Source organism: Cetorhinus maximus, chromosome 11, assembly GCF_964194155.1.
Source record: "Cetorhinus maximus chromosome 11, sCetMax3.hap1.1, whole genome shotgun sequence".
Classification (NCBI taxonomy): Eukaryota; Metazoa; Chordata; class Chondrichthyes; order Lamniformes; family Cetorhinidae; genus Cetorhinus; species Cetorhinus maximus.
In genome coordinates, this window is record NC_135889.1 from 54,591,195 (window position 1) to 54,605,065 (window position 13,871).

A 13,871-nucleotide genomic window follows, 5' to 3' on the forward strand; every position below is an offset into this window, starting at 1 on the left:
CACCTCCCCATGCCCACGCGGAAGATGCAACACCTGCCCCTTCACTTCCTCTCTCCTCACCGTCCAAGGGCCCAAACACTCCTTTCAAGTGAAGCAGCATTTCACTTGCATTTCCCCTAACTTAGTCTACTGCATTCGTTGCTCCCAATGCGGTCTCCTCTACATTGGAGAGACCAAACGCAAACTGGGCGACCGCTTTGCAGAACACCTGCGGTCTGTCCGCAAGAAAGACCCAAACCTCCCTGTCGCTTGCCATTTTAACACTCCACCCTGTTCTCTTGCCCACATGTCTGTCCTTGGCTTGCTGCATTGTTCCAGTGAAGCCCAACGCAAACTGGAGGAACAGCACCTCATCTTCCGACTAGGCACTTTACAGCCTTCCGGGCTGAATATTGAATTCAACAACTTTAGATCTTAAACTCCCCCTCCCCCCATCCCCACCCCGTTTCTCCCCCCTCCCCTTTTTTTCAATAATTTATATAGATTCTTCTTTCCCCACCTATTTCCATTATTTTTAAATCTAAAACTAAAACCTTGTCAGTCTTTCCACCCCACCCCCACTAGAGCTGTACTTTGAGTGTCCTGTCTTCCATTCTTAATTAGCACTTTTCTTAGACAAATATCACCACCTTCAACACCTCTTTGATCCTTTTGTCTGTGACATCTTTTGATTATCTGCTCCTATCACTGCTTGCTTATCTCCACAATCACCACACCCTCAACTTCTCTCTCTTCCCCCCCCCCCCCCACCTTAAACCAGCTTATATTTCTCCTTTCTCCTAACTATGCTTCAGTTCTGCCGAAGGGTCGTGAAGGCTCGAAACGTTAACTGATTTCTTCTCCACCGATGCTGCCAGACCTGCTGAGTTTTTCCAGGTAATTCTGTTTTTGTTTGGATTTCCAGCATCCGCAGTAGCTTTTAGCTTTTTGTTTTTACCAAACTATCCATGGTCTGTCTGGGATGTTGAGTCATGAGCAAATCTTTAGCATGCTTAGCTTGATGTTCAATACAAGCACTGACTGATGTGGTCCTTGATCTCATTGCTCATGTTTGGCCACTAGAACACTTTTCTCTTGCCTTCCTCAGACTAGATTGAATTCTTTGCTGGCTTGCATGAATGTGCAATTGCATCTCTTTCCCCATCTCCTTCGGGACGATGACTCTAGCTCCTTTGTACAAGATGCCATCTTGGGCAATCACTTCATCCCCATATAGGAGAGTATTAGGCATAACAGTAGATGTGTCCTTGATGGTTTCCAGCCATCTTTTCATTACTACTTCCTGCAGCACTTGGAAAGTTGCATCTCATCGTGTAGTTTGCTTGATCTAAGAAAGACACTTAGCTGTTCGATTCAATGTCTGCTGGGCTGATGACTTCTAGAGCATGATGTGCTGTTACTTGCTGTTGAACCTGGAAGATTTCACACTGCATACTAGCATCAGCAACTTTCTTCTAAAGGAGTGCAGTTCTTGACAAGATGTTGGCAATGTACATTCACTTCCCCTGCTTGAACTTCACATTGTCATGAAGCTATTGATGTATACATTATTAGAAAATATTTTTCTTTAAAATAGAAGTTTAGTCTGTGGGTGTGGCTTAATTGGATTAAAGCCAGCTAGTGCTTTGTGTACTAGCTTTGATGTGTAAGAGAGTGTATTTGCATTTTTTGAATAGAGCATTCAAGAAGTGGGGTGAAAACTACCGCCTACCTAGCAGATACCAAGCAATATGTTTGTATTACTAATAAAATTGGTACTATGAAAGGGATTTTATTGCTAAAAGGTGGAGTTCAAAGAGGCTGGTGATACAATGAGAATTTACATTCAATGAGCGGTGCTAGGTATAACTTAAGTTTTGTGTGTGTAGAGCAGAGACAATGTGAGATCAAAAGCAGCTGTAAGCCGCCAACTGTCTCCACAGGAACCAAAGTGAAAAGAAACTCATTTTGAATTCGTACGGTGAAAATGCTTTGCCTGGTGTTTGGTTAAGCCTATGGGTTGCTGTTGCCTTAATGGAGATTAGTTTGGGAATTTGTTAAAAGTTATGATAGTAGTAATTTGAAGCCATGTGTATATATATTTTAACCTGTGTAAATTAATAAAATGTTTCATTTAGTTTAATGTAAAATTTTGAGAACTGGGTGGTCTGATTTCTGAATTCAGAGTTGCATCTCGAACATAACACTTAAAATTATGGGTTGTGACAGTTGTTTAAAGTTTCCCTCAGCTAAATAACTCAGCTGTAATAACCTCAGCAGGGTCAATAACAACTTCCAAATGATATCGCTGCATCCTTATCAGATGCTTTGGAGCAATTTTTGTTATTCATTCAGGGCTAGGCCAGCATTTATTACCCATCCCTAATTGCCCTTGCTCAGAGGGCATTTAAGAGCCAACCACACTGCTGTGGGCCTGGAGTCACATGTAGGCCGGGCCTGGAGTCACATGTAGGCCAGACCAGGTAAGGACAGCAGACTTCCTTCCCTAAAGGACATTAGTGAACCAGATGGATTTTTAGAACAATCAACATTGGTTTCATGGTCATCATTAGACTTTTAATTCCAGATTTTTAATGAATTCAAATTCCACCATCTGCCGTGGCGGGATTTGAACAAGTTCAGCTACAATACCACTAGGCCATCACCTCCCCCCTACGTGTTGAAGTGGTTTGAGAAAGATGCTTTGAAGTGGCTTGTGGTCAGACTCTATTGTCACTGTCTCCCCCAAGCAGGTACTGATTAAAATGCTTGCAAGTAAAGACAATAGCCAGGCACACTTTCTCAGCCTGTGTGTAGTAGTGTTAATTTTGTGTTACCGGCCTGGATGCCAATGCAACAGATGGCTCTTGTTGCGTGAGGGTTAATCCAAGTCCTGCCTCACTGGCATCACACTGCAGGGTGACCTCATCATTAACGCCAGTGCTGAGAAATTACAATGTTGTCGTCACTAATTGTTTGATGCGACTGAAAGCTGGTCATTTTGCTGTGCCCCAATGCCATTGAACATCCTTTGCAATGAATTTGCAGAGAAATCCATATAAATTACATTCATAGATATTTCCTTTTCTGTTCATAAATGTTTTAATTTAATTTTTTTAATTTCTAAAGGTGTTAGTGGCCTCATTACTTCTGAAATCAGTGCACAAATCTTCTCGTAATAAATAGAAATTGCAAAGCCGTTGTGATAACGTGGCCCAGTTTCCCTTGTGAATTTGGCCTGCCTAGCACGCATCACCTGCCATATCATAACAGGAGGATGTAAAATGGGCAGACACAAGACAGATGCATTTTAATGCGGAGAGGCGTGAAGTGATGAAGCTTATGAGAATCAACATTGAGAACCTGTATAATCTGAATGTAACTATTTTGAAGGGATTGCAAGAGCAGAGGGACCTTGTCTTTGAAGGAGGCGTGGCAAGATGGTACAGTAGTTAAAGCATGCCGGATGCATTGCTTTGTAAATAGGGCCATTGAATACGTAAACCAAGTAGTCGAGAGGAAATGTTTTCACATACGTATGTTAAGACCTGAACATACCAGCTGAAAGAATGGTAGAATCAGATTCCACTGGAACTTTCAAAAGACAATTGGACATGTCCTTGAAGAGAACTAATTTCCAACGTTATGCTGAAAATGCTTGAGTTTTGGAGCAAATTGGGCAGTTCTTGGCACAGACAGGCACAACAGGTCAAATGACCGCCTCCTGTGGCTGCCAGATTCCATACTTTGAATTCATTAAATAATTGCCTTTGCTTTTATTATGTACATACATACAGATGAGTATACATATAAATTAGGAGCAGGAGTAGGCCACTCGGCCCTCCGAGCCTGCTCTGCCATTCAACAAGATCATGGCTGATCTGTTTGTAGCCTCACCCCCACATTCCCACCTACCCCCACCACCTTGCTTATCAAGAATCTATCTAGCTCTGCCTTAAAAATAACCAAAGGCTCTGCTTCCACCACCTTGTGAGGAAGAGCGTTCCAAAGACTCTCAACCCTCTGAGAAAAAAATTCTCCTCATCTCTGTCCTTATTGGATGACCCCTTACTATTAAACTGTGGCCCCTAGTACTAGATTCTTCCACGAAAGGAAGTATCCTCTCCACATCCACCCTGTCAAGACCCCTCAGGATCTTATATGTTTCAATCAAATTGCCTCTTAACTCTTCTAAACTCCAGCAGATACAAGCCTAGCCAGACCAACCTTATACGACAACCTGCCCAATCCAGGTAGTAGTTTAGTAAACCTTTTCTGAAGTGCTTCCAACACACGTACTCATCCTTCCTTAAATAAGGAAGCCAGTACTGTACACAGTACTCCAGATGTGGCCTCACCAATGCAAACTTATTAGCAAACATTTATGCAAATTATGACACTTGTTCATTCTTCATGGATGAAAAGAATGTATGCTGCAGTTTGTGGGAGATTATACCTTATGTCATTCACTTTTCCAGATTGAACAAGATTATGTTTGTAATCGTAATTGCAGATGACTAAAACCTGGGGTTCTGTTCAAAGGGAGACAGCATGCATATAGTTGGTTGCTCAGTGCCCCTTTAGTTTCGTTATTGTATTTGTTGGTTATTATGTAATGCTGCCACTATGCTGCAAATGCCATTTGAAGATTCACCCTGCTTTGAGTGGCGCAGCCTACTAAGTTATGCTGTTGCACTCGGTGCAGTATGGCAAAAGCAAACCTCTTGGCACATGTCTAAATACTTATAGATTACTGTAACCAGCTGGGGAAAATATTTATTTAGTTTATGGTCAAACTCACCCGTCATTATTAATAAAAGGTAAAAACATGAAGATGATCAATGCAGATTTCTTGAGACTCTATTTAAAATTTCAGGTTTTAAATATTCAGAGGGCTGGTTACAATTAAATCACCCATTTTGAAGCTGAAGGAGTGCAAGCCTGCTGCGGGGCGTAACCAAAATTTAGACGTGCTAGTTAAGAGTTAATTTGTGCATGATTTTTTGCATTACTGAAGTAGAAATTACTGAAATAAATGTATATTGCTATAAATAAATATTACGACTGGAGATCGGGAAATGAGGAAAAAGCCTCCAATTGTTTAGTTAAGTTACCATGTCAATAGATAAATTGGGTCACCTAAGAACACGAGTGAATAGTTAACCTGCGCAATAAGGCAACATGGGTATAGAAAATTTTGTCAAGTTTAGGGGAACTCTGTCAAGTACTAAAGTCATTAATGCTTGGAATTGGAACCACCTTGGAGAAACAAATCACTTTCTGTTCTTGCACTAAAGAGCAAACAAACTAAGTTGCTCTGAGGCATGCCAATAACTTATTTAGTTTGGAAAGCTAAATGGGCTTGAATTAAAAGATCTCTGTCATTCAGATTTTTGCCCTTGATTGCTGATGCACAGGTCCCCAAGATACTATTTTCTTTCACTTAAAACAATATATTTTAATTGATTGCACTTGCCATTTGTATTTGAAATCTTGTTGAATTGCCTGCAGTTTAACTTATTTCCACTTTATCTTGAATTCTTGCAAACCTGATAGGAAATGAAATGTAATCTCTAAGAACCAACTTGCTGTTCATATTTAGAATTTCTCAGTTAAGTGTTAAAATCACAGAATGAAATTGTAACGCTCTGTTAATTGTGACATTTTATTCATCCACCAGACTATTTCTTCCTGAACTGTGGTATTTACCAAGAATTAGCTATGCTTCCCTTCCCTTTTCATTGTCAGTATAGTAAAGACTAGAGATATTTGACTATTGACTGGTACTGGCTGGGCGCTGGATGCCTTTTTTGTTGATGCAGAGTGTCAAATTTGTTATTTTATTGGTATCAATCACAAGGTACTTTTGAAACACTGACACCACAATATTGTCAAAAACTAATTATTAAACCACCCTCGTTATCCCAGTTTGTTATATAATCTGAAGTTTTTCTTGGCTATCTATTTAGATAGTTGTCAGATGAAGAACCTGGAGTATGGAATGAGAATTGGCTCTACGAGTTTTGTCTTTCCACCAGTGACATCCTGTGGCTGACTCAACCCAACTTAATTTACCTCTTGAGGAAATATTCTGAAAACTTTGGTCACCCAAACCTCAAACCCCAAGCAAATGAATCCAAGTTCCAGAATACCTATCCAAAACTTTTTTAAAAATTATCTGTTTGGTATCCTCGACAGCTAAGGAATATAGCCCAGCTGAGGAGTTTTTAGTGAAACAGCGTGTGCTGTTATTTCCTATGAAAATACTTTTACGTTTTTGGTTGGACGATGCTGGCAAAGGCCAATTTTTTAGTTGTCCGTACTATGAAAGCGGGCCTTGTCCTTGAATCTCTACTGTCCTTCAGTGATGGTACTACTACAGTCGTGTTGGAGAATTGCAGGATTCTGGCCCATGGTTGACAGAGGAATGATATATGACTTGGTGGAGAACTTGGACATGATGTTGACATACATGTGCAGCATTGGTTCTTGGGGTAGTGGTACTGTCAAAGTAAACTTGGCACACCCTGAATCACGCGCAAACCAGTGGTGCAGGGGTTGAAAATCAAATTGATTATTGGAGGTACTGATCAAGTAGGTTCCTCTGTCCTGGACAGTATTGAGCTTCATGAGTATTGTTACTGCATCCATCCTGGCATGCAATATACAGCACTAATATTACCTCAGTGTTGAATTCCTTCTTGCAGCGCAATTGCACTTTTGTTTTCAAAATGCGACAGTTCTAATCGAGTATATCAGCTGAGTGGTCTTGATTAGACAGGTCATTAAAGGTGGTAGCGCAATAGGAAAGACCAAAAAGGTAATAGAATTCTTGATTTTTGCATGTAAAGGCATAGAACAAAAAACTTGTAGAAGACCTTAATTATCCTGCTGAAGTACTGTGTATAGGAAGCATTTCAAAGCAATGAGGAAAAATCACTAGGTTGTTGGCAAGAATAAGGGATTGTTGCCTGGTTGAGCAACTTGAGATATTAAGACTCTTCACTGGAGTTGGAAGGGTTAAAGTTCAAGATAATTAGACTAACTTCAAGATTATGAAGTTATGATATGGCAATTAGTGATTGTTTGCACTGTTCAGTGAAACAATAATGAGGAGGCTCAAATCTTCAATAGTCACCAAAATCAAGGGACACTCAATTTCTATTCTACACTGTTAGAATGTGCAATGAGATCAGGTTTGTGGAGGGAAACACAAGCGCAAACTTAATCGGCCGACAGGCTGCCTCGTTTCTGTGTTGTATGATTCCACTGCAATTCTCAGCTCTCCAATTCCACTTAGCAATCAAAACTAGCACACACAAACAACCCTTAGAACCATTCCCTGTCAAAAAGCAGTGCACTGATTCTTGGATAGTTTAGGCTGATGCATGTTGTCGATTTATTAATTTTATCCCACTACGGGGCTTCAAGCTTGAACTTTGGATTTTTTTTCATGATAGCTCCCTCTGTTTATAACCAGGGCTTTCCTCCTAATCATGGATGTAACCCAGATTTACTTTGGGGCCGTTTGCATGCACATTATGAGCCCATTCCTTCTGATCAGTCTGCGACTCTTTAACTTGTGCTAAATTACAGTTCCGCAGGAATTGGAAGACCTGCATTACTTGGCAAATGCTCCTTCTTGATGTGAGCCGACATAATGTTATTTTATCATGGATAATATAACAGTCTACTTCTGACATCTATACATAGATCTTTACATAATCTAAAGTGAAAACTCTGGTTTCCGCTTAGAGCAAACACCTATCCACATGTCAATCTGCACACAGGATCCCAAGCTGCAGTATATTAGAAGCAGTTTAAGATTACCTGTGAACATATATATGCCCATGCTTATCTGGATATTTAAGATCTTACAGCAGAATTCTGTAAACCCATTGACTCTGGTCGTCTACTAGCTTTTTTTGCTGGATTAGTAATTGAGGCTTAGAATTTAAATGTTGAGAGGCTGCTTCCCTGTCTCATGAATCGAGAAATAGGAATATCAGGATAAGGAGTTGGACATTTAGGATCGACATGAGAAACTTTTTTATTCAAAGAGTTATGAATCTTAGCAATTTTCTACCCGAGGGCTGTGGGTGCTTAGTCAATGAGTATATTCGGAAGTAAGATCGAGATGTTTGGGCACAAAGGCAATTAGGGAATGTGGGGAAAGACCAAGAAAGTGGAGAAGTTTAGTCACCATACTGAATGATGGAACAGGTTTGAGACTTATAGTCTATTTTTGCTCATATTGTTTTAATCTCACCATTACAATTTGGGAAATTAATTTCAGTAAAATCTGCTAATTTGAAAGCTAATATAAAAACCTAATGATTTTATTAACGCTCTACAGGGAGGAGAACATGCCACCTTGACCCAATAAAGATGGGTGTGACCCAATAAAGATCTTTAAGATTATGAAAGGGTTTAATAGGTTAGTTGTACAGACAATGTCTGCAATGGTGGGAGTCTGAAAACTGCAGGTGTTAAATTTAAAATGGCAACTGATAAATCCAATTGGGAATTCAGGAGAAACTCCTTTATTCAAAGAGTGTTAGGAATGTGCAATGCGCTACCAGAAAGATTAGCTGAGATAGCAAAGATGTATTAAGGGGTAGCAGGGCAAGCAAATGAGGAATAAAGTAATAGAAGGATATTGATGAGATTAGATGAAGGAGGGGTTTGAGGCATAAACACTGGCTGAGTGGCCTGTTTCTGTGATTTAGACTGTATGTAATTATGTATGTAATACATGTGACTCCAGTCCAACATTACTTGATTAACTCTGAATGTACTCTGGGTAAGAGGGATGGGAAGTAAATGCAGCCTTGCAAGCAGTATGCTTATTCAGAGAATATTTTTTAAAACAAAGGACGCAGTGGGGAGACCAGAATCCTTTGCATCATCACCAATGATGCAGCACTACTGGTGAAAGGTTATGTTGTACACTACAGAACTAGCACACTGCTTCCAGGGCCTTCCCATAATGAACCCAAACACTCCAGCATAATTTAGTTTAAAAAAAGTTGTATTTGTATTAACTGGGACTTGATCATAAAACTGTAAAAATGCTTCAAAAATTATTATAAATATGAAGCAACTAATTAACTTGGCCATGCTTGGATTTTCACTTAATTTGCAGTCCATTGTTGCATCCCTTTGAAGTGGTAGCAGGACAGTTTTCTCACCTGAGTTAGAGTGCATTGAAATACTTGGGAAAGTCGCTCAATGTAACAAAATCACAGACCTTGAGTCTATGTCAGGAGAATGTGGTTCCTGTCTTTAAGCCAGTGACAAGTTAGCATATTGATAATATTTGCCACATATTATGCATCAAGGGTCTGAGCAAGTTTCAACTCACCCAGATTGGATAACCCCAAAAGCTTCGGCATACAATGACTTGAAGGTCTATAGATCAGTCCTCAGAGTTTATCACAGTGCAATGTCTAAACTGTATGCTGTTCATGTAACATGTCAAATATATACAAACAAGCGTTTGAATTTGTGTAGCCACCACTGAGTAAACTGCCTTGAATGGTGCAAGGAAAAATAGGTTTGCAGAAACATTTTTGAGCAAGGAGGGAGAGGAGGCTGTAATGTTAAGGAAGAAAAATTATGCAAGTGCACAACAAATGATGGTTTCTTGCTTGGAATCAGGCTACAAACACTTCTGAAAATGTTGCGCAATTAAAGTATATTGATGGTACTCGAAGCCTGTGAAATATTGAATAGAAAAATGTAAGTAAGAAAATTGTGATTATAATTTGTGCCCAATTTCTTTTTCCTAAATTCATAATGTTAATTAATTGTTGAATACAACATTATTCATTTTGATTTATTTCTTGATGCTTAATTTAATTTTTTGGTTTAATTGCAATTTGAATGAAAGGTGTGATCAGATCATATTTTGAGGCTTTGCTTAATGACATTTAAAGTGCTTTTTATATTTCTACAGTTTGGACTTTGAAGAATGTGCTCATAAATTATTGAAGATGGAATTTCCTGAAAGTCAAACTGTAAGTATTGATTTGCTTATGCTCAGGTTGTTGGCAGAATGTTGGTACAGCTGAAAATAAGGTAGTTAAATGTTGCTGTCACCCATAAGGAACATGACTGATCTAAACTGTTCAACCAAGTACTGCCTGAGCCCTGTAATGCTGTTAACCATTGCAAATGTGATAACGTCAAGATATGTGTAGCTTTATGGCAGGGAAGCCTGTGAAGTTGAGATATAGCAACAGGTGTGGAAGTTGGGTTAACTTTTGAGAACAGACAAAAAGTCAGCTGAAGGGTAGAAACCAGTCGATTCTTGTTTCAGAAGACTCATATTGTTTCTCATATGCACCAACAACTTGGAATCAAATTTTGTCAAATTTATTGGTCATAAGCCTGAATAGACTTGAAACCATTGGAACAGTTGGATGCCTTGTTAAGGGACAGTCACACTTTTCTGATGGATTAGCTAAGATGAAGTGATTGATCTTCCTTATCCATATTTGTCATCTATGAATTTTGTATATTAAGTCCACTATAAGTTGGACAGTTTCCTTTTTCATCTTTAATTATGATTTTTTTTCTAAGTACCATTTTAAATCAGATATTGTGCAAGTGGTCTCTTCTTGAGATAGAAGTTAACCAAGAATGGAATAATTCCCTTCTGCACCTTTTCAGTTTGTTTCATACAAGGAAAAACTTTTGTTCCACAATTAATAAATTAACTCTATAATCTATAACTCTATAATCAGAGCATAGGCATACGCAGGACCAGGAAATAAATTTGTAGCACATCTGGCCAACATGAGAGTTCAAAAATAGGTTACACAAACAACTTTGTATATCTCTCAATTAGTTTTTCACAGCAATTGATTGTCTAGCTCTCATAAAATTGCTCCTGATTTCTGCCTTGCTTGCTTCACTGGGCATTCCTCTATTCCATTCATCATCCCACTTCTGTGCTTTATTCCATGCGCTATGGGCCACATTAAGCTTATTTTCAGAGTTCAACTTGACAATACAATTAAGAATCATAAATCCTTTAATAAAGTCCTCTTTTGTCCGCTTCAGTACAAACAAACTTCAGTTTTTCTGTGGCCACTCCATGTAGCTTTGATGCCAGGCATCAAGGTTGACCTTTTGCACCATCATGTTCTTGCTGTAATATCGAAAATATGGTTTCATTTTCAGTTATATCCAGCTCTTGGTACTTGGCTAATGATATTGTCAAGTTATGTGCCTCCATATATTAACTGAAGGATTGGAATCTAGTCAATTATCACTCATCTTGGAAAATAAACCTATTTGAGCAATGTGGTTGTATCAATAACCTGCTACATTAGATAGGATCAAGTGAAGGGTGAAGTGAAGTGGAAGGAATTACAGAATCACACAATCACACAGTGCAGAAGAGGCCTTTCGGCCCATCGAGTCTGCACCGACACATGAGAAACACCTGACCTACTTACCTAATCCCATTTACCAGCACTTGGCCCATAGCCTTGAATGTTATGACATGCCAAGTGCTCATCCAGGTATTCTTTAAAGGATGTGAGGCAACCCGCCTCCACCACCCTCCCAGGCAGTGCATTCCAGATCGTCACCACCCTCTGGGTAAAAAGGTTTTTCCTCACATTCCCCCTAAACCTCTTGTCCCTTGCCTTGAACTTGTGTCCCCTCATGACTGACCCTTCAACTAAGGGGAACAGCTGCTCCCTATCCACCCTGTCCATGCCCCTCATAATCTTGTACACCTCGATCAGGTCGCCCCTCAGTCTTCTCTGCTCCAACGAAAACAACCCAGGTCTACCCAACCTCTCTTCACTACTTAAATATTTCATCCCAGGCAACATCTTGGTGAATCTCCTCTGCACCCTCTCCAGTGCAACCACATCCTTCCTATAATGTGGCGACCAGAACTGCATGCAATACTCCAGCTGTGGCCTCACCAAGGTTCTATACAACTCCAACATGACCTCCCTACTTTTGTAATCTATGCCTCGATTGATAAAGGCAAGTGCCCCATATGCCTTTTTCACCATCCCACTGACATGCCCCTCCACCTTCAAAGATCTATGGACACACACGCCAAGGTCCCTTTGTTCCTCAGAACTTCCTAGTGTTATGCCATTCATTGAATACTTCCTTATCAAATTACTCCTTCCAAAGTGTATCACCTCACACTTTTCAGGGTTAAATTCCATCTGCCACTTATCTGCCCATTTGACCATCCCGTCTATATCTTCCTGTAGCCCAAGACGCTCAACCTCACTGTTAGCCACCCGGCCAATCTTTGTGTCATCCGCAAACTGACTAATCCTCCCCCCCACATAGTCATCTATGTCGTTTATATAAATGACAAATACACTTGTAAATGGAAATATACTCTTAGCAGCAACATAACTAATGCCAACAATAAATTTAGGGACAAAAACACTTCCTAAAAAAAAAAGGTATGAGTAAATGGATAAATGAAGTCAAGTGCGGCCTTTATGTGAAGGGCAGTTACCCCACGTCACCTTTGGAGTTCAGCTCTTTTGTTCATGTTTGAACCAAGGCCATATTGAGGTCAGGAGCTGAGTGGCCCTGGCGGAACCCGAACTGAACGTCAGTGAGCAGATTATTGCTAAGCAAGTGCCGCTTGATAACACTGTTGATGACTCTTTCCATCACTTTACTGATGATCAAGAGTAGATTGAAGGGGCGGCAAACGGCCAGATTGAATTTGTCCAGCATTTTGTGTACAGGACATAGCTGGGCAATTTTCCACATTACTGTGTAGGTGCCAGTGTTGTAGCTGTACTGGAACAGCTTGGCTAGGGGTGCGGCAAGCCCTGGAGCACAGTCTTCAGCACTATTGCCAGAATATTGTAAGGACCTTTGCAGTATCCATTCAGCCACTTCTTGGTAACACGAGTGAATTGAATTGGCTGAAGACTGGCATCTGTGATGTCGGCAACCTCTGGAGCAGGCCAGGATGGATCATCCACTCGGCATTTCTGGCTGAAGATTGTAGCAAATGCTTCAGCCTTACCTTTTGCACTGATGTGCTAGGCTCCCCCATCATTGAGGATGGGGATATTTGTGGAACCTCCTCCTCCAGTGAGTTGTTTAGTTGTCTACCACCATTCACGACCGGGTGTGGCAGGACTGCAGAACTTAGATCTGATCCATTGGTTGTGGAATCGTTTAGCTCTGTCTATCGCTTGCTGCTTATGCTGTTTGGCACGCAAGTAGTGCTGTGTTGTAGCTTCACCAGGTTGGCACCTCATTTTTGGGTATGCCTGGTGCTGCTCCTGGCATGTCCTCCTGCACTCTTCATTGAAACAGGGTTGATCACCTGGCTTGGTAATGGTAGATTGGGGGGTATGCCCGGCTATGAGGTTACACATTGTGGCTGAGTACAATTCTGCTGTTGCTGATGATGACCCACAGTGCCTCATAGTTGCCCCATTAGTTGCTAGATCTGTTCGAAATCTATCCCATTTAGCATGGTGGTACTGCTACACAACATGATGGAGGGAATTCTCAATGTGAAGACGGGACTGTGGGGCAGCTCTCCCAATTTTGGCTCGAGCCCCTAGATATTAGTAAGGAGGACTTTGCAGGGTTGACAAGGCGGAGTTTGCCGTTGTCGTTTCTGGCGCCTAGGTTGATGCCAGGTGGTCCGTCCGGTATCATTCCTTTGAGATTTTTTTAGCGGTTTGATCCACTGAGTAGCTTGCTGGGCCATTTCAGAGGGCGTTTAAGAGTCAACCACATTGCTGTGGGCCTGGAGTCACATGTACACCAGACCAGATAAGGACGGCAAATTTCCTTCCCTACTGGGCATTAGTGAACCTGATGGGCTTTTACTACAGTCAACAATGGTTTCATGGTCATTATTGCCAATATTA

General features: G+C 40.7%; 1 protein-coding gene across 2 annotated transcripts in view; it reads left to right on the top strand.

Annotated features, from left to right (window-relative positions):
* cwc22 (CWC22 spliceosome associated protein) overlaps window positions 1-13,871 on the top strand; it is a 110,456-nt gene that overhangs the window by 69,127 nt on the left and 27,458 nt on the right. For both annotated transcript variants that reach the window (XM_078551943.1, XM_078551944.1), the window contains exon 15: window positions 9,938-9,998. In XM_078551943.1, coding sequence (XP_078408069.1) covers window positions 9,938-9,998 — 61 coding nt within the window. The remainder of the gene's footprint in view (window positions 1-9,937; window positions 9,999-13,871) is intronic.